Below are 20,737 nucleotides of genomic sequence, written 5' to 3' on the forward strand. Positions count from 1 at the left end.
GTCTAACTCAGCCTTGAGGATCTAGCCTCCACTGCTCTATGTAGAAGAGAATTAATGACACTCTGAGAGAAGAAATTCCTCCTTGTCTCCATCTTGAATGAGAGAGCCCTTATTTTTAAACCGTGCCCCCTAGTTCTAGATTCCCCCACACGAGGAAACATCCTCCCTGCATCTACCCTGTCAAGCCTCCTCAATCTTATATATTTCAATAAGGTCATCTTTCATTCTTCTAAACTCCCAATAGGTATAAGCCCAACTTTATCCTTGCCTCATAAGACAACCCCATCATCCAGGTGCAGTCTCACTAATGCCCTATGCAGCTGTAGCAAGTTTTTTTCCTACTTTTATACCCCATCCCCCTTGCAATGAAGACCACCATTCCATTTGTCTCCCTAATTACTTGCTATATCTGCATGTTAACATAAACAGTCCCCCTCATGTGTAACAAATTTCATTATTGACATCCAATCTGAAAGTATCTAATAGTATGTGGAAGAGCAATGAATGAAGTAGCCTGGGAGAGAGATGTTTTCAGAAATGGAAAGCTCGGGGATGAAAAGAGATTGATGTCTTTAAGCAGCATTTTGAAAGAGAGATTGGTGTTGAATTCTCTTGGAAACTTCTAGTTTTCATAACAGCCAGCAGTGTTGACAAAGAGGAATGGTCAGTTGCATTAAAGAGTGATTGATGATGAAGAACAGAAGAAGCCAGTAATAGACCTTGTAAAGAGAGGGGTAAGTGCAAGAGAGAGGGGGAGATAGAGAGGCAGGCAGAGAGAGAGAGAGAGAGGCAGGCAGAGAGAGAGAGAGAGAGGCAGGCAGAGAGAGAGAGAGAGAGGCAGGCAGAGAGAGAGGGAGAGGCAGACAGAGAGTGAGAGGGAGAGGCAGAGAGATTGAGAGGGAGAGGTGCAGAGAGAGATTGGGGGAGCCAGAGAGAGGGAGGCAGGCAGAGAGCGAGAGGGAGAGGCAGAGAGATTGAGGCGCAGAGCGAGAGGGAGAGGTGCAGAGAGAGAGAGTGAGAGGGAGAGAGGGAGGGTGAGAGGGAGGGTGAGAGGGAGAGAGAGAGGGAGGGAGAGAGGCCGAGAGAGAGAGAGGGAGGGAGAGAGGCCGAGAGAGAGAGAGGGAGGGAGAGAGGCCGAGAGAGAGAGGGAGGGAGAGAGGCCGAGAGAGAGAGAGAGGGAGGGAGAGAGGCCGAGAGAGAGAGAGAGAGGGAGGGAGAGAGGCCAAGAGAGAGAAAGAGAGGGTGGGAGAGAGGCCGAGAGAGAGAGAGGAAGGGAGGGAGAGAGGCCGAGAGAGAGAGAGAGGGAGGGAGAGAGAGAGGGAGGGAGGGAGAGAGGCCGAGAGAGAGAGAGGGAGGGAGAGAGGCCGAGAGAGAGAGAGGGAGGGAGAGAGGCCGAGAGAGAGGGAGGGAGGGAGAGAAGCCAAGAGAGAGAGAGAGGGAGGGAGGGAGAGAGGCCGAGAGAGAGGGAGGGAGGGAGGCCGAGAGAGGGAGGGGCAGGGAGAGTGAGAGGCAGAGGGGGAGGGGGTAGGAGAGAGGTAGGGAGAGAAGCAGAGAGGGGGGGGGAAGGAGAGAGGCGGAGAGAGGGGGGGAAGGAGAGAGGCAGAGAGAGGGTGGGAAAGCAGAGAGGCAGAGAGGGGTGGGGAAGCAGAGAGGCAGAGAGAGGGAGGGGCAGGGAGAGAGGCAGAGAGTGGGGGGGAAGGAATGATGCAGAGAGAGAGAGGGGGAAGGAGAGAGGCAGAGAGAAAGATGGGGGGAAGGAGAGAGGCAGAGAGAGGGTGGGGAGGCAGAGAGGGGTGGGGAAGCAGAGAGGCAGAGAGAGGGAGGGGCAGGGAGAGAGGCAGAGAGAGGGGGGAAGGAATGAGGCAGAGAGAGAGAGAGGGGGAAGGAGAGAGGCAGAGAGAAAGAGGGGGGCAAGGAGAGAGGCAGCGAGAGGGGGGAAGGAGAGAGGCAGAGAGAGAGGGGAAGGAGAGAGGCAGAGAGAGAGGGGGGGAAGGAGAGAGGCGGAGAGAGGGGGGGAAGGAGAGAGGCAGAGAGAGGGTGGGAAAGCAGAGAGGCAGAGAGGGGTGGGGAAGCAGAGAGGCAGAGAGAGGGAGGGGCAGGGAGAGAGGCAGAGAGTGGGGGGGAAAGAATGAGGCAGAGAGAGAGAGGGGGAAGGAGAGAGGCAGAGAGAAAGATGGGGGGAAGGAGAGAGGCAGAGAGAGGGTGGGGAGGCAGAGAGGGGTGGGGAAGCAGAGAGGCAGAGAGAGGGAGGGGCAGGGAGAGAGGCAGAGAGAGGGGGGGAAGGAATGAGGCAGAGAGAGAGAGAGGGGGAAGGAGAGAGGCAGAGAGAAAGAGGGGGGAAGGAGAGAGGCAGCAAGAGGGGGGAAGGAGAGAGGCAGAGAGAGAGGGGGGGAAGGAGAGAGGCAGAGAGAAAGAGGAGGAAGGAGAGAGGTAGAGAGAGAGGGGGGGGAAGGAGAGAGGCAGAGAGAGGGAGGGGGAAGGAGAGAGGCAGAGAGGGAGGGGGAAGGAGAGAGGCAGAGAGGGAGGGGGAAGGAGAGAGGCAGAGAGGGAGGGGAGGGAGGGAGGCAGAGAGACAGGGGGAGGGAGGGAGGCAGAGAGAGAGGGGGAGGCAGAGAAGCAGGGGGAGTGAGAGAGACAAAGAGAGAGACATGCAGAGACAGAACTAGCATTTATATAGTGCATTTGATGGCCTTAGGATATTCCCAAATGCTTCATAACCAAACTCTGAAAGCGAGGTCCCATAAATGTTAGTTTGGTTGGTGCTGTGGGATCTTTTATGCCCGGCTTGGACTGAAGTCCTGTCTGCCCTTTAATGTCTCCTCTGAAAGAAGGCACCTCCAGCATCAAACACTTATTTCTGTAATAAGGAGTTAGCTTAATTTATGTTCAAGAGTCTGGTATGGGGCAGGAACCCACAGCCTTCCGACTCAATGACAGCAGTGCTGGCACTAGGTCTCAGCTAGCAGATTAAGGACTGTTGGTGGTAAGAGAAGTAAGAAACAACATAGATGTCAAGCGTCCAGGTCTGAGAAAGTAAAAGCAATGAAGGAATCGAATAAATTGCATTAAACCACAAGGAATAATGCACCACTGAAACTAGGACCAGATCTTTTGGTGTCCAAATTGTCAGATGCCGGACGTACACCCTAAGATGCGAGTCGGGTCCACACGGATGCCCTGACCCACTCTCTCTGTGGGAATTGCTTTGAACTTCTGATGACTCCTTAGACCCTCTGAAAAAAATCTCCTGCTCTGTGTTAGAGTTGGGGACTTCGGACAATTCCGATTTACTTACCTGGATAGTTATCCAGGAAATGTTGGACAGAAAACCCCTAGTCTAACTCCTGGGTAACTATGAAACTGACCTCCCAATCGTACATACTGAATTCTCCTCCCCGCCATCCCCCCCCCCGGCCCCTGCTTCTTGAAGGCACTGTTTCCAGAAGGGAAATTAATGTCCTAATTTAGATTGGAATGAAGAAGCTGGCTCTCTTGTTAAAGTAATATGGACTGTAATGTGTGCTTCCAGCCTTTCAGTTACTCACGGAAGCAGCAGCAGTAGTAATTAAAATATTAAACAATAAATACACTTTTTAAAATTAAAACGTAAAAGGATGTGTACATTATCAAAGTTCAGAATTTCTTTTACTGCAACTGGATGGGGAAATGAGAGATTGACTTAGAAAAGGAAAAAGGAGAGGAGAGAGAATGAGTGTGGTGGAAAGAAGGATGAGAGGTAATTTGATTTTTAATACACACCTAATGGTGTTCTCTCTGTAGAAGTGGATATTTGTGTAAGTTCAATCAACAGATGTCCAAATCGTAAGTCTTAATGGAAATGAGATCAGATTAGCTTAATTCTTTCAGGAGCTGCATGTTCATTGAGAGCCATATAATGGTATTTTAACCTCACTGTCAGAAACTAGGTCAATCATGTTTCTGCTGTTTATATGACATCATACTTTCCCTATATCATATGTTTCTAATTACACAAACCTGTCCAAAATGTTCCTAGCATTTAATATAAAATATATTTAACTCTTACAATTCCACTTTATTATTTCTCCTATTTTTTGCCCTTTCTTCATTTTCTTCCATAATTCCCACATAGTTCAGGCATCTCTGTATTAATGAACTCTCCATACATGAGTGTAAAAATACTGTTTAGATAATCTTTTGTAGTGGTGCTTATTCTACTTGCTGTTACCCAGTTAGTTTGCATCCTGTCGCTCCTGCTTTATACCAGAATTCTAGTAACCAACATGTCCCATACATTCTCATTTGTCTTGTTTATTTTCTGCCTTTCAGCATAATTCGTATAGAGTTGAAAGTGTTAGAAAAATATTAGATCTTTAATTATTTTGACAGATTTACTTGATTTTCTAATTTTAAGTGCTCCAACTTAGACTTTTTAACTATAAACAGAACAAATGGGGTGAGAAGGATAGAAGGGATAAAGTACCACTGGCAGATATGTCATTTGTGACTTTAGCGAGGTCAGGTTTAGTGATGGGAGTTGAAAAGACACAAGACTGGAGAGGTTTCAATGGAATTTTATTGGATAATGGCATGGAACTGACATGCCCAAGGACCTTAGAGATTGGAAAGGTGATTGAAGGTGGGCTAAGTTGTTGGTGGGAGTGGCTGGGTTGCGAGTAAACGTTTTGCAGAGGAAATAGAAATTTTCAAAAAGAGTTGAGAAAGGGAAATGAATGATTATATCAGCAAGCATAGAAAAATTTCACTGAATGAAGTATGCCTAATTTTGGAAAGCATTTGCAATAACTGTATTTTCACTCACTTGTACGTATATCTGAGTTTGCAGGTGTTAAAGTGGTTGTGGCAACTGTTAGATGGAAGTACCCCACTTTTTTTCTCCCAAGTTGTGGTTAGAATTTAATTGGTCATACCTGGTGTTCATTTTGACTTGGTTTTATATAGATAATTTAGCTAAAATGATACTTTGGAAAGGCTTTTGTTTATTTATGCATGACTTTTTATTTTAGGTTTGGACTAATCCCTTTCTTATCCACTTTTAACCATGACATGATTTGTAAGCATGTCATTTGTTGAGATTTTACCTCTAATCCTAAACATGCGTTGAAGAAAAATACAAAATGTGTAACCATTTTCTCTGCTCTGTGATACAGATGTGAAACCAGAAATCATATCCTTGGCTCAGTCATCAAGTTATCTTTGTAATACTGCTGAGGGTACTGCACAGAGGGAATTGATGTACCCTGAGATCTGTATGTTAGAACTCACCCTGCTGTCTGTCAGCAATCCCAGCCTTGATGTCCTAACTCACGTCTTCAGAAGTCTGCTCGAGGTTGTGCAGCACAGTGAAAAAAATGCTACATCCATTTACCAGCAGGTAAACCATTAAAATTTCTGGGTGAGTGGAAAAAAAGGCAGGATATAAAAAGAAAAGATATGTAATTAATTCTGTTGGTACAAAATCATTTTTTGCGCTAAAAATTCAAATTATCAAGTAATTTTAATTAATCAATTTAAGTAAGCAGCACAGGAGGCTTTTTATACATGGAAAATATTTGATAATTTGAATAATATGACTTTGAATTAACAGGGGTCGACTGTAGTCTATGTTTTTGCTGTTCTGTCATCCTGTGACCTTGAACTGCAATTGCTTCCTGTTCCACTTCAGCAGACACTAGTTTAGAACATACAATTCCTCAATACTATGTTTACATAGAATTTACAGCGCAGAAACAGCCCATTCGGCTGACTTGCCTGTGTTTACTGTTCTTACATGAAGCTTCTCCCAGCTGACTTTATGTCACCCTATCAGTATATCTTTCTATTGCTTCCAGTATTGAGAGATTTGTGAGAGGAGAATTTAGGTCAGGACAGATTCAATCTGAAGTACTTCTCCCACAGGCACTTTATTTAAAACTTTTTTTTTTAAGCATTTTCCTATCTGGGAGGGGAAAAAAATCTCCAATTTGTGAAAACAGACAGCTGGAACTGGCAGCCAGGGCCTGCTGTCACTGCTTTGAGTAGGATTGCTTTCCTTTTGCTGTCTCGATCATCAATCCGGTTCAGTTCCATTTCACGTAGGGCTCGAGCTGATTTAGTTTCAAAAGTATAAAAGGTGTCAAGAAAGGTATTCGGTATGCATATTTGATGTAACACTATGCATTTATCAGATTTTTCTTCTATTTTTCATTTCGCAATATTTTGTTTCATTTTAGGGAGCTGTAAAAATTATTGTGGGAGGTTTTCAGAATATTTTGAGTCAGTCTGAGATGACTTTAGAAGGTATGTGCAAACTTTCTTTTGCTTGAGGTTCTAATTGTCATTGAATTGTTTGAAGTGTACGAGTGGTGTACAGCAATCGGCAAGTTCTGTTCTGTGTTTAAATGTGATTATTATTAGATTGCCAGTTAACTATGAATTCCAGGATCCTATAACCATTTACCTTTATTTTCGCAGAATGCCAGGCAGTGCTTGTCGAATTATTGGTGACTTTAATCAGCTCCAGGTTGTCAGCTGAAGAGTTGACACTCTTTCTGAGACTGTTTTTAGAGAAGACCCCTCCAACTGTGAGTGAAATGTCTACATAGTTTTATGAAAATGCTCTTTAAAATGGATAACAGCAGCCACACCAATAAAAACTCAAAGTGGAGATTTAGTTTGCCAATAGCAAGCCAGATAACCTTGTGAAGAACTTCCAGGAGAATAGAAATGAAACCCCTTAGTGACATGCATGGAATTGTACTCAAAATGACATCAATACTAATCATAAAATTTATAGAAAGTGCAAACTTCCAAAAATGCAAAACATTCTGATGGTGACAGTTTTTGCAGGAGAGGTTGTGGGGAAGCTGGCAACTGTTTTTATAGTTTTCACTGACTTTTAGAGGTTGTGATCTTTGAGGGGGTTATGCCTGTTGCAGTTCACTTGCTTTGTGCTGTGGAACTCCTCCTAGCACTTCTGCAGGTTATTGCATAGAGATGCAAACTGGCTATTTAGTAATTGGCTGTGTTATCAACATGGTCAGCTTGGCTTCAGAAACTTAGAAAGATAGCCCATTTAGAGCACTTTGACTAAATTAGGACACATCAAGCTTTGTGGCCAGCTGGTAATTTGGGTTGTTGCAAGAGTTCGTGCTGCAAAACTACAGACCTGTTGAAAGCACCATGACAGCTACACTTTGTCCAGAAAAAAATCACAGGCAAGAGGGGATTCACTTGATGAATTTGTTACCTGGTTCATTTGAAACAGGTACTGCTTCTCTACTCTAGCAAGGAGAACCTCTATCATGAGATAAAGTAAAAAGCTAAGATGGAAAACTATGGAAGCTGAACAGTGATATATAAATAAATATGCAGTCCACCCATCTGTACATAAATACCTTCTGTACTTCACCTAATAACTATAGGCTAATAGATGAAAACTAAACAGTTCTACAGCAAGACATTAGTTTGCTGTCGGTGCATTAACTTTCCATGACGTAAGAAGGAAGAAAAGAAAGGAGGGAAGAAGGAAGGGATAGAGGGCGGGTGGCATGAGGAAAGATGGCACGGTAAAACAACTGGAACAATGTTCTGTACCAGTGCTACTCATCACTTCAGGCAATTGTTCTATAGCTTGTTACACCATCATAAATTGCAAACTTTGTTCATCCAATGTTCCAAAGATTCAAGAGTAATGCATGAGTTCTAAGAACTAAAGTATGAAAATTTTGCTGAAAGAGAGCAAATAGACTAAAAGTATTTCACTGTAAAAGCTGATAAAGTATTGTTTTTGTTCTCATATTTCAGAAAATACTACTTGGAGGGATTCTGAGGATAGTGGAAGCAAATGTAGGCATGGTTCCAATGCAGTACCTTACCTTCCCAACAGTATTTATCAGTAGTATTTTCAGTACCATTTCAACCATGCAGAAAACCAATTCTTCTCCCACCAGCAAGAGCTCCGGCCTTTTAAAGCGAGTCAAATTTCCATCGAGCAAGAGGGAGACAGAATCTGAAGGATACACCCACCAATTGTCGTCACCTTGGCATGTGGCTCCACTCCATCTGCCACTTGTTGGTCAGAACTCTTGGCCACACATGTCAGATGGCTTTAGTGTCTCTATTTGGTTGAAAGTGGAAGTCGCCAGTGGAACAGATAGGTCACTTGAAAAAACAAAGAAACAAAGACGAAACCAGCTAGCTACTTTCAGAGAAAGTAGCTTTGATGGCATTGGTAAGAATGGAATTCAGTTCTTTGCTTTTTTTATTATTATTATAAATATTATTTCAAAAGAAGTTCTTGTAGGTAGACTTCAGTAGCTGTGGGTCAGCGTGGCACATTGTGGGAGCTTGCTATGCCATATTTCTTGCATTACAGCAAGTTACTACAATGGAAAAATACTTCATTGACTGAAAAACACTTGGGATATTGAGGTAGTGAAAGGAGCTTCATAAATACAGGTTCTTTCTTCTTGCATCATAAACATTCATATGGGGAAAATCCTTGTATAACTTTTTAATGACATACTTAGGCAAAATAACAAAAGAAAAGCAAGAGTTATTGTTTTCTCACTGAAATGAAAGGCAAGCACTCTACGTTATCATCCTGTCACGGTAACAGCAATAATTTATAAAGTAATGATTATATAAATTCTGGTCATTATCTAATATTTGCACATTGTGCAAGGGGGTTATCCACAACAGCCATTATCACAAAAATACAGAGAGAGATCTTTGCTTCATTGCATTTACTGACATATTATAAAGTCACAAGAAGCAATTATCCTTTCAGCATAGAAAAGTTTATAAAAAAAATTAACTCCTTCCTCTTAAAGTACTGTTGATAATCTTGAAACTGAACATTATAGCTGGCTGCTGCTATATTTAGAGTTCGTGCTGGTTAAATTGTTGGAGGGAAGATGGCCAATATAAGCAGGCATCAAATGCACTGATGGAATATTTAAGGATAGAACCAAATTACTGGATGACAATATTTTAATGAAAATGGTTTAAAGCACCTTTTGAATATTTATTCTGCCGCAGACTAAAAAGTAAGTTCTCTGATTTGCATTCTCAGCTGGAAGACATGCTCAGGGGAGTGGATCAGAGAATTTATGTTACAGTCTTGTAAAGAAAGACTTGCATATGTATTTTACAGCTTTTATGAACTCAGCATGACCCAAAATGCTTTGTAATCAATGAAGTACTTTTGAAACATATTCATTGTTGTAATGTAGGAAACAGCAGCCGATTCGCGCACAGCACAGATGCGCAAATGGTAATGTGATAATGGCTAGATAATCTGTTCTAATTACATTATTTGAGGGATAAAAATAATCCCAGACAGTAGGGAGAACTTTCCTGCTCTTCTTCAGTCAACGTCGTGGACTCTTTTATGTCCACCTGGGAGGGCAGTTGGGGCCTCAGTTTAGTGTTTTATCCGAAAGATGGCACTTCTGACAATGCTATATTCCCTTTATATTGCCCTGAAGCATCAACCTTTCAATTCATGTCTCTGGGATCAGACTTGAACCCACAAACATTTGACTCAGAGCAAAGAACGCTACCCTCTGAGCCATTGCTGACACCTTGCAGTCCTATTGCTGGCTCATTGTCCTTTTGAGAGAATCCCCAGCTGGGAACCTGGGATCGGTGATTCTATCCTATAGCGTTTTGCTGTAGCTCATGGTTTCACTAGAGATCAACATAATAGCAACATTAGAGGAGACACAATTCCTGGTTGTTGGATCATGTGCCTGACTCTGCATTCAGGTAATAACTGCCCAAATTGTTTTATTCCATTACATCTCAACATGTGGAGGGAAGTTAAAAGTTGTTATAAGGAACTCTGATTGCTTCCACAGCTTCCAACCTCAGTCTCCCAACCTCGGATGGCCCGCTTCCACCTCCTACCCAAAATCCACAAGCAGGACTGTCCCGGCAGACCGATCCTGTCAGCCTGTTTCTGCCCCACGGAACTCATTTCTTGCTATCTTGACTCCACTCTCTCTCCCCTTGTCCAGTCCCTTCCCACCTACATCCGCGATTCCTTTGACACCCTACATCATAACAATTTCCAGTTCCCTGGCCCCAACCGCTGCCTCTTCACCATGGACGTCCAATCCCTCTACACCTCCATCCCCCACTGGGATGGTCTGGGGGCTCTCCGCTTCTTCCTCGAACAGAGGCCCGAACAATCCCCATCCACCAATATTCTCCTCCGTCTGGCTGAACTTTTTCTCTCACTGAATAATTTCTCCTTAAACTCCTCTCACTTCCTCCAAATAAAAGGTTTGGCTATGGGTACCCACATGGGCCCCTGTTATGCCTGTCTCTTTATGGGGTATGTGGAACATTCCTTGTTCCAGTCCTACTCCTGCCCCCTCTCACAACTCTTTCTCTGGTACATTGATGACTGCTTTGGTGCTGCTTCATGATCTCGTCTGGACCTGGAAAAATTTATTAATTTTGTTTCCAATTTCCACCCCTCCATCATTTTCATATGGTCCATCTCTGACACTTCCCTTCCCTTCCTTGACCTCTCAGTCTCAATTTCTGGTAATAGACTGTCCACCAATATTCATTACAAGCCTACCGACTTCCACAGCTACCTTGATGACAGCTCCTCACACCTTGCTTCCTGTAAGGACTCCATCCCATTCTCTCAGTTCCTTCACCTCCGTCGCATCTATTGTGATGATGCCACTTTCAAAAACAGTTCCTCTGACATGTCTTTCTTCCTTCCTTAACCGAGGTTTTCCACCTACGGTGGTTGACAGGGCTCTCAACTGTGTCCGGCCCATCTCACACGCATCTGTCCTCATGCCTTCTCCTTGCTCCCAGAAACATGATAGGGGCCCCCTTGTCCTCACTTATCACCCCACCAGCCTCCACATTCAAAGGATCATCCTCCGCCATTTCCGCCAACTCCAGCATGATGCCACCACCAAACACATCTTCTCCTCCTCCTCTCTCCCCCCCCCCCCCCGACCCCGGGCCACATTCCATAGGGATCGTTCCCTCCGGGACACCCTGGTCCACTCCTCCATCACCCCCTACACCTCAATCCCCTCCCATGGCACCTTCCCATGCAACCACAGAAGGTGCAACACCTGCCCCTTCACTTCCCCTCTCCTCACCGTCCAAGGGCCCAAATACTCCTTTCAAGTGAAGCAGCATTTCACTTGCACTTCCCTCAATTTAGTCTACTGCATTCGTTGCTCCCAATGCAGTTTCCTCTACATTGGAGAGACCAAATGCAGACCTCCCTGCTGCTTGCCATTTCAACACTCCACCCTGCTCTCATGCCCACATGTCCATCCTTGGCCTGCTGCAATGTTCCAGTGAAGCTCAACGCAAACTGGAGGAACAGCACCTCATCTTCCGACTAGGCACTTTAAAGCCTTCCGGACTGAATATTGAGTTCAACAATTTTAGATCATGAACTCTCTCCTCCATCCCCACCCCCTTTCCGATCCCCCTTTTTCCCAATAATTTATATAGATTTTTCTTTTCCTACCTATTTCCATTATTTTTAAATGTATTTCCATCCATTGATTTATCTCTATCTTTTAGCCTATTTCGATCCCTTCCCCCCAACTCCACTAGGGCTCTCTGTACCTTGCTCGTCCTGGTTTCTACCCTTAATGTCACCTATTAGCACATTTCTTAGCTAATATCACCACCGTCAACACCTCTTTGTCCTTTTGCCTATGACATCTTTTGGCAATCTCCATCTATCACTGGCCCTCTATCCAGCTTTACTTGTCCCACCCCCCCCTTTAACCAGCTTATATTTCACCTCTCTTCTGTTTTTCCTTAGTTGTGTTGAAGAGTCATACGGACTCGAAACGTTAACTGTATTCCTCTCCGCAGATGCTGTCAGATCTGCTGAGTTTTTCCAGGTATTTTTATTTTTGGTTTTGTTCTGATGGCCACATGCTTGTTTGGTGCTCATCCACGATATGAGTAATGCAAAGAAATAATTTTGTTTTATTTTTCAGAGTATGGGAAAACAGCAGGCTTAGATTGCTGCAGCACTCAAAACTCTGGTGATAAATTGGTTGAAGATGGGTGCCTTCATGTGATTTCATTGGGGTCTAAAGTAATCATGCTGCAAGTTTGGGCTGACTTGAACACGGGTGGTTTTACATTCAGGTAGAGTACTAAATGCTGAAGAAAAAACAAATACAGGGTACCTTTTTTTTGTTATCAAAATGGGTGAAGGAAAACCTACTCTTTTACAATATTAATTTTTCAATGCTGATTGCTGGGTTAAACAAAGCATGTTTGTAGTTTTCTGGAACTTGACTGAATTAAACTTTTGTAAAATGTTTTGGAACTATTCACCTTTATAAAGCACGTGGCATTACTTCCATAAATAAACCTTTGTGCTTCATGGAGCACTGTGAAAGTAAGTTCAAAGTGACCTCTCATATTAGATTTCAAAATCCAGATGCCGATAGATATATTTCAAATTAACATCAACCATTATAAATTCAGTTTTAATTACTTGCTGATCATGTGAACTGAATTTCTGTTAATTGGTGTGACACAGTTTCTCTTTCGTTGTGGTGCTGAACAGAACTCATTCATGGCTTTGCTTTTGAATTATCAGACTTGCCATTCTAGCAATGTAAATTGTGCTTCGTGTTTTGTTTAAAATTGGATCTAGATAGCAGAAGAGTCAGTCAGAAGATTGAGTTCAAGCCTCACTCCAGAGACTTGAACAAAAGATGCAAGCTGATATTCCAGTGCAGTACTTAGGGAGTACATTTTTGAATGAGACTTAAAACCAAGGTTCCATCTACCCTTTCAGGAGGATGTAAAAGAACCTATTGCACTATTTTAAAGCAGAGCCAAGGAAGTCTCCCTGGTGTCTTAGCCAATATTTATCTCTCAACCAAGATCATTAAAGCAGTTTATCTGATCATTATCATATTGCTGTTTGTGGGAGCTTGCTGTGTGATAATTGACTACAGCGTTTCCTACATTACAATAGTGACTACACATCAAAAGAACCTTGTCAGCTGTAAAGAGCTTTGGGATGACCTGAAAGCGTAGAAGGCACTGTATAAATGCAAGTATTTCTATAAACTGTTTACATTGTATACTATGATTTCTGAAATATTAAAAATGACCTGCTTTCTTTCTGTAGAATTTGCATTGATCCAAATGATGACTTGAAAGCAGGCCTGCTAGCACAAGCTGAGTCACAGGAAAACATTCTAACTCCAGGGAAGTGGCAGCACTTGGCACTAACCTATGTGCAACAATCGGAAAGCAAGAAGAGCGTTCTTGGCAAGCTTTCACTTTGGGTATCTGGACAAAGGTGTATACTTGTGATTTTCTACTTAAGAACATAAGAAATAGGAACAGCAATAGACCATTTGGCCCTTGGAGCCTGCTCTGCCATTCAATAAGATTATGGCTAATCATCTTGTGTTTCAATTTCCACATTCACACCTACCCCAGATAACCTTACCTACCTTATCAAATCATTTTAAAGACCTCAATTCGATCACCCCCTCAATCTTATAAATACAGGAAAATACAAATTAAGTCACGCAGCTTGTCTCAATTTAACTCTTTAAGCCCTGCTATACTTCTGGTGGCTGCATTGTACCATTCCAAGGCCAGTATATTCCAGAGCTTCTGTGCCCAAAATTGAACATAGTATTCCAGCAGGGGTTTGACCAAGACTCTATACAACTGAAGCATCACTTCCTCATGTATTTTACAACTTTATAGCTCCTTGAGATAAAAGTTTTTATGATGACTTTTTGTACCTGTGCCCTGGCTTTTACTGATCTGTGTACTTGGACACCCAAATCCCTTGGTTTGTAGTCTGTCATTTAGAAAATGTTTCCTTTGTTATCTGCAGGGGTATACTGGGTGCAAGTATTTGATATCCCAAGTATCCTATCAGTCTTTATAAATCACAATTGAAATTTATTCATTTATTATGTTGTGTTGAATTTTCTTGCCAAGATGTATAAAATTTAAGATTGGAGACATAACGACTTGATTGTAATGACATTGATTATAGCCAATGGGAGTGAAATCAATTGGATGTAGTATAAAAGATTAATTAAACGGAGCAGTTGTGGTGTGGAAGGCAAATTGCCTCTGTCTCTGAAGAAGAGGGAATATGGTCTAGGAGGGAGGATACACATGCATCTCTCTGTGGGGATCTCGTGATGACTGTTATGAATGGACACCACAGTTTTTTTTTCACTCTAGTCCACTGAAGTTAATTGTTCAACCTACTAAATAGTCCACTGACTGTATTCAGCTAACTCAACCATCCATGGCAGAAACTGTTTGATCTCCATGGCCCAGTGCATGCCAAGCTTATTAAATTTGCCTAAGCTTTGCAAGATTGTATTAGTATTGCAACTTGGGTTTCTGGTCACCATGACTTCGACACAAATTCAGCAGCAAACTGATGATACACCAATTTTCATTTTACATTCTACTGGAACAAGAAGGTATGAGCATGCTATCACACCCTGAGGATTCCAATATACCAGCTCAATGGAATTGATTGTATTACTGTTAGAAGGCCAGGCCTAATTCAAGAACAGTAAATCAGGCTGTTGATTAGATTTATAGCTGTGGTCAGGGTAAATGATTGTGCATGCTGAATATTCCAGTCTCATCCGTATCATGGTGTACTGAGTCTAAGTAATTCGAAGTGCACTTCTTGTTTGAGTAAGGCCGTTTAGCCCCTCGAGCCTGTTTTGCCATTCAGTGAGCTCATGGTTGATCTGTGTCTTAACTCCAGTTAGTCGCCTTGATTCCCAGACCCTTAACACCCTTGCCTAACAAAATCCATCAATTTCAGTTTTGAAATTTTCAATTGATCCATAGTATCAACAGCTTTATGGGAGAGAGGGTTCCAGATTTCTACTATCCTTTATGTAAAGATGTGCTTCCTAGCATCACGCCTGAACAAACTAGCTCCAGTTTTAAGGATATGGCCTCTTGTTCGGGACAACTTTGTAAAAGAAAATTGTTTCCCTCTATCTACCCTATCGAATCCTTTTAATCATCTTTAATCCCCTATATTCAAGGGAGTATAAACTCAATCATGCAACTGTCCTCAGTTTAACCTCTCATCTTGGTATCATTCTGGTGAACCTGCAGAGTGCATTGTTATTATTCAGGCAAACACACAATAAGTTTATTTACCTGACCGTGAATTACCATGGGTTACTCTCTTACCTTAACTTTGGCAAGGTACAGGCGAACCCTCATAGAAATGGTGCAAATTGTTTAAAAATGGCAGATTATGCTGTTTCTGTAGGGGTAACGCCAGTTTCCAGTATAAAACTGTTGGAAAATGTGAGGTTGTCCACTTTGGTAGGAAGAATGGATTAAGTGGAGAGGGCCGACGGAATGCTGCACTACAGAAGGATTTGGATGTCCTCATCCATGAATCACAAAATGCTAGCATGCAGGTAAAGCGAGAAATTAGGAAAGCAAATGGAATGTTGGGCTTTATTGCAAGGGGGATGGAGTATAAAAGTTGGGAATTCACGCTACAATTGTACAGGACATTGGTGCGATCACACCTAGAGTAATGCCTACAGTTTCCTTATTTAAGTAGGACTATACTCGCATTGGAGGCAGTTCAGAGAAGACTCACTAGGCTGATTCCGGGGATGAAGGGGTTGCCTTATAAGGGAAGAAGGAGGTTGGGTCTATAGACATTGGAGTTTAGAAGGTTGAGAGGTGATCTTATTAAAACATTAAGATTCTGATGGGCTTGACAGGGTAGATGCTGAGACGATGTTCCCCCTCATGGAGGAATGTAGAACTAGGGGGTAGAGTTTCAGAATAAGGGGTCTCCCATTTAAGATGAAGACGAGGAGGAATTCCTTCTCTGAGAGTGACATGAATCTTTGGAATTCTCTAATCTAGAGAGCAGTGGAGGCTGGGTCATTGAATATGTTCAATATTTTGGCAGTTATCTTAAACTTGTCTCCTCTGGTTACTGACCAGTCTGCCAGTTGGAACAGTTTTTCCTTATTTACTCTTATCAAAATCCCTCATGATTTTTAAATTTCCCCTTAACCTTCTCTGTTGTAAGGAAAACAAACCCACATTATGAATTTCTCATAATTCAAGAACTCTTGGTGGTATCACCATCTTAAAGCACACTTACTATTTTCTCTGATTGCAATAATAAGTATGGAAAACAGTTTAAAGACAGAATTTCATTTGTAAAACTGATGCTTGAAGGGGAAAGTTTTTCAGGGCTAGGGGAAAGAGTGGGGAATGGGACTAATTGGATAATTCCTTCAAAGAGCCAGCACAGGGATAATGGGCCGCATAGCCTCCTTCTGCGCTTTTTTATTCTGTGTTAGCTGAGCCATTAAAGTATTTGACCATTGAACACAATCTGGGTACTTTTATCAATGGTGTCTTGGATTTGTCTCTCTCTTTCTCCAATAGGGGATTTTCGTATCCTGTCTTTCATTAATTCACAGTTTCCTGAGGCAGGGTGCATATAAGGCTGCTTTATTGATCAATAGTTCTCAAGATAGCATCTTTGACCTGTGCAGCTGCAGTTATTTCAACTGATGTTTACAATTCTAACAGGTTGACACTTTCGCCAGTCCCCATGTTATGGGTGAATTATGCAGGAACTTTATAAATCCTGCTATGTCACCAGTTTGGTTGTTTATCTGAACCCAGAACAGAAGTACAACTTAGATTTTCACTTTTTCAGCTATCTAGTTACATTAGCTCTAATTTAACTGAATGCATATGCAGTAATTGACTAGTTAGTTCCATCTAGTATAGGTTTTGGGAGGGTTCCATGATATTTACTTGCTGGCTTGACTCAGACTGAAGAATAGACATTTGGGGAAATTCAGGAGTGGCGTTGGTACCAAAGGGCTATAAACCTTGCATGCATTGCTGCTTTCTGAAGAGAAGGAAGCAAATTGAGGGTGAATCTGGATACTGGTGAAGAAGTTGATTAGTTGGGCTCTTTTCAACAGTGTGAGGAGACTGAATGAATATCAGAGGTCAGAATTCAGCACTTCTACTGCTCAAACCAGCTTAACTTTGGCTCAAACTTATTATATTTTAAAAATATTGAAAAATGAGCATAAACTAATGAAAAGTATTAAAGTGGATCTATTATATTCATGCTTTGGGATTTTGTTGGAAAGGTTTTTTTTTTAAACTGCAAATAGGATACAATGGTTACAGCACAGAATGAGGCCATTTGAAGAAAGTCCACTGCCTCAGCTCTCTGCAAGAGCAACTCAGTTGGTCCCACTCCCCTTCTTTTTCCCCGTAGTCCTGTGATTTTTTTTTCTCTTCTGATAATTATCCAATTCCCTTTTGAAATCTATGACTGAAGCTGCCTCTATTACACTCTCAGGCACTGAATTCCAGGTCACAAGCACTTGCTGTGTAAAAAAAGCTTTTCCCCATGTTGCTTTTGGCTCTTTTGCCATTCACCTTAAATCAGTGACCTTTGAATCCTCCCACCAATGAAAACAGTTTTTCACTATGTACTTTGTCCAGACCCCTCATGATTTTGAACACTTCTATCAAATCTTTTCTCAGCCTTCTCTAAGAACGGCTCCAACTTCTCCTATATGTCCACGTAACTGAAGTCTCTTATCCCTGGGACCATTATCAGGAAGGTCTGGGTCATGCTTGTGGACAGACCGATGGCGTTCCGTAAAGCAGTCACCCAGTCTGCATTTGGTCACTCCATTGTTGAGGAGACTCATTGGGAGCAGCAAATGCAGTGGAACAAATTGAGGGAAGTCACTTGAAAGGATTGTTTGGGCCCTTGGACGGTGAGGAGGGGGGGCGGAAGTAAAGGGGCAGGTGTTGCACGTGCTGTGATTGCATAGGAAAGTGCTGTAGGAGGGGGTTGAGGTGTTGGAGGAGTGGACCAGCGTGACCCGGAGGGAACGGTCCTTACGGAATGCCAACGGTGGGGGGGGGAGGTGAAGGGATGATGTGTTTGGTGGTGGCATCATGCTAGAGTTGGCAGAAATGGTGGAGGATGATCCTTTGAATGCGGAGGCTGCTCTGGGTGACCGCTTTGTGTAACACCTTCGGTCTGTCTGAAATCATGACCCAGACTTACCATTTCAACACAACTGCTCTCATGCCCACATGTCTGTCCTTGGCTTGCTGCAATGTTCCGGTGAAGCTCAATGCAAACTGGAGGAACAGCACCTCATCTACCGACTTGGTGCTTTACAGCCTTCCTGACTTAACATGAAGTTCGACAACTTGAGATCATGAACTCCATCTTCGCACCTTTTTGATCCCCTTTTTTCAAATATTTATTTTTAAATTTTTATATATATATTTTTTCCCACATTTCTGTTATTGTTTTTTAAATTTATTTCCATTCATTGTTTTATCTCCACCTTTTAGCCTGTATTGATCTTTTCTCCCGCACCGTCCCCTCCCCCCACTCCACCCCACCCCCCACTCGGGCCATCTGTCACTTGTTCATCCTGCTTTCTACTCTTAATGTCACCATTAGCACCTCCTTTAACCAGTATCACCACCATCAACACCCCTTCGATCTTTTGTTTATGACATCTTTTGCAATCTCTCCTTTGCCTCCACCTATCACTGCCCTTCTGCCCAGCTTCCCACCCCCCTTAAACAGTATATATTTCACCACATTTTTACTTCTCTTTAGTTCTGAAGAAGAGTCATATGGACTCGAAACATTAACTCTGTCTTTCTCTCCACAGATGCTGTCAGACCTGCTGAGTTTTTCCAGCAATTTTTGTTTTTGCTTCAGATTTCCAGCATCTGTAGTATTTTGCTTTTATTCCAGGTGGTGGTGTTGCCATGTATCTGCTGCCCTTGTCCTTCTAGATGGTCGCGATTGTGGTTTTGGAAGGTGCTGTCTAAGAAGCCGCCTTGAATTCCTGCAGTGCCTCTTGTAGTTGGTACACACTGCTGCCACTGTGCTTCAGTGGTGGAGTGAGTGTTTGTGGATGGGGTGCCAATACTCCAGTTAAGACAGAACATGTTATAAAGGTTCACCACAGCTTTCTGCTTTTGTACCCTGTGCCTCTACGTACAAAGCCCAGGATCCAGTCTGCTTCATTAATCACTTTCTCAACCTGCCCCATCACTTTCAACGTTTTATTTAGATATACTCCCAGGTCCCTCTGCTCCTGCATCCCCTTTAGAATTGTATCTTTTTTTTTGCCTCTTCTCGTTCTTCATACCAAAACGTATCATTTCAGACATCTTTGCATTAAATTGAATCTGCCACTTACCTGCCCATCCCACCAGCCTGTCTATGTCCTCTTGAAATCTATAATTATCCTCTTTTACAGTTCACCATGTTTCCAAGTTTTATGCCATCCACAAATTTTGAAATTATGCCCTGCCCACCCAATTCCAAGTCATTAGTATAGATCAAGAAAATCAGTGATTCTAGCATCAACCCCTGGGAATCGTGACTGTATACCTTCCATCAGTCCAAGAAGCAACTGTTCACCACTACTGTGTTTCCTGTCACCCATCCAATTTTGTATCAATGCTGCCACTGCCCCTTTTATTCCATGGGCTTTAACTTTGCTGACAATCCTGCTTTGTGGCACTTTATCAAACACCTTTTGGAAGTCCATGTTCACAAAATCAACTGTGTTATCCACATCAACTTCCTGTGTTACCTCATCAAAAACTCAAGCAAGCTAGTTGAACACGATTTGCCTTTATCAACTCCATGATGGCTTTCCTTAATTAATCCAGATTTGTCCAAATGACTTAATTTTGTCCTGGATTATTGTTCCTAAAAGCTTTCCCACTTCTGAGATTAAACTAATTGGCCAGTAGTTGTTGGGCTTTGCCTTGATGTACATTATTCATCCACATTGATCCACCATAGTGATTATTACTTGACTGTTGTCATGAAGAGATATTGATGTGTATAATGTTATTGGAAATTATTTTTAAATTGGACTTGTAATGGGGTCTTTGTCTATGTGTGTGTCTGTGTGTGGTTTAATTGAATTAAAGCCAGCTAGTCTGGTTGCTTTGATGTATAGTAGTTTGAGACGTTAATCAGATAAACATAAGGAGTAAAAGGTAAAGTGCAATTTTCATTTGTTGAATAAACTATTCAAAAGAATGTGTAAAATTTTGCACCTAGTTGGGAGACACCAAGCAATGTGTTTATATTACTAATAAAATTGCTGGAATGAAAGGATTATTGTTAGGAGAGGTAAAATTTAAAAACCTATTAATACAATGGAAAATTTACATTCAAAGGGAAAACTAGGTATAAACAGAAAGGAGTTTTGTGTGTGCAGGTCAAAGGCATGTAAGATCTAACCAACAACTGTACAAAGGAACCAAATTGAAAGGAACCTAATTTTGAATTCCTAAGATCAAATGTTCTTTGCCTGGTGTCAGTTTAATGTCTGTGGGTTATTGTTGCCTTGGTGAAGATTTATCTGGGAGTGATTAATTTAGGGATTTGTTTAAAAGTTATTATGGCAGTAATTTGTAGACATGTGTATGTGTTTAATTTCTTGTTAAATTAATAAATGTTTCATTTAGTTTTATATAAAAACCTCTTGCGGCTTGGTGGTTTTATTTCTGAATTCAGAGCTGCATCTCAAACATACCATTTAAAAATATAGGTTATGACAGCTGTTCAAGTTTTCCCCTGGGATTTAAACAACTCAGCTTTTACCAACTGCTTTGTCGTAACACTGTGCATTTATCATAAAAGGTGACCTATGTT

The 20,737-nt window shown here is 42.2% G+C and overlaps 1 protein-coding gene across 4 annotated transcripts in view; it reads left to right on the top strand.

Moving 5' to 3' along the window:
• Positions 1 to 20,737, top strand: part of lyst (lysosomal trafficking regulator) — a 364,467-nt gene that overhangs the window by 154,443 nt on the left and 189,287 nt on the right. For all 4 annotated transcript variants that reach the window (XM_041187582.1, XM_041187584.1, XM_041187583.1 and 1 more), the window contains exons 9-14: positions 5,151 to 5,374; positions 6,213 to 6,279; positions 6,454 to 6,563; positions 7,786 to 8,212; positions 11,982 to 12,135; positions 13,136 to 13,309. In XM_041187582.1, coding sequence (XP_041043516.1) covers positions 5,151 to 5,374; positions 6,213 to 6,279; positions 6,454 to 6,563; positions 7,786 to 8,212; positions 11,982 to 12,135; positions 13,136 to 13,309 — 1,156 coding nt within the window. The remainder of the gene's footprint in view (positions 1 to 5,150; positions 5,375 to 6,212; positions 6,280 to 6,453; positions 6,564 to 7,785; positions 8,213 to 11,981; positions 12,136 to 13,135; positions 13,310 to 20,737) is intronic.

Source organism: Carcharodon carcharias, chromosome 5 (genome assembly GCF_017639515.1).
Source record: "Carcharodon carcharias isolate sCarCar2 chromosome 5, sCarCar2.pri, whole genome shotgun sequence".
Lineage (NCBI taxonomy): Eukaryota > Metazoa > Chordata > Chondrichthyes > Lamniformes > Lamnidae > Carcharodon > Carcharodon carcharias.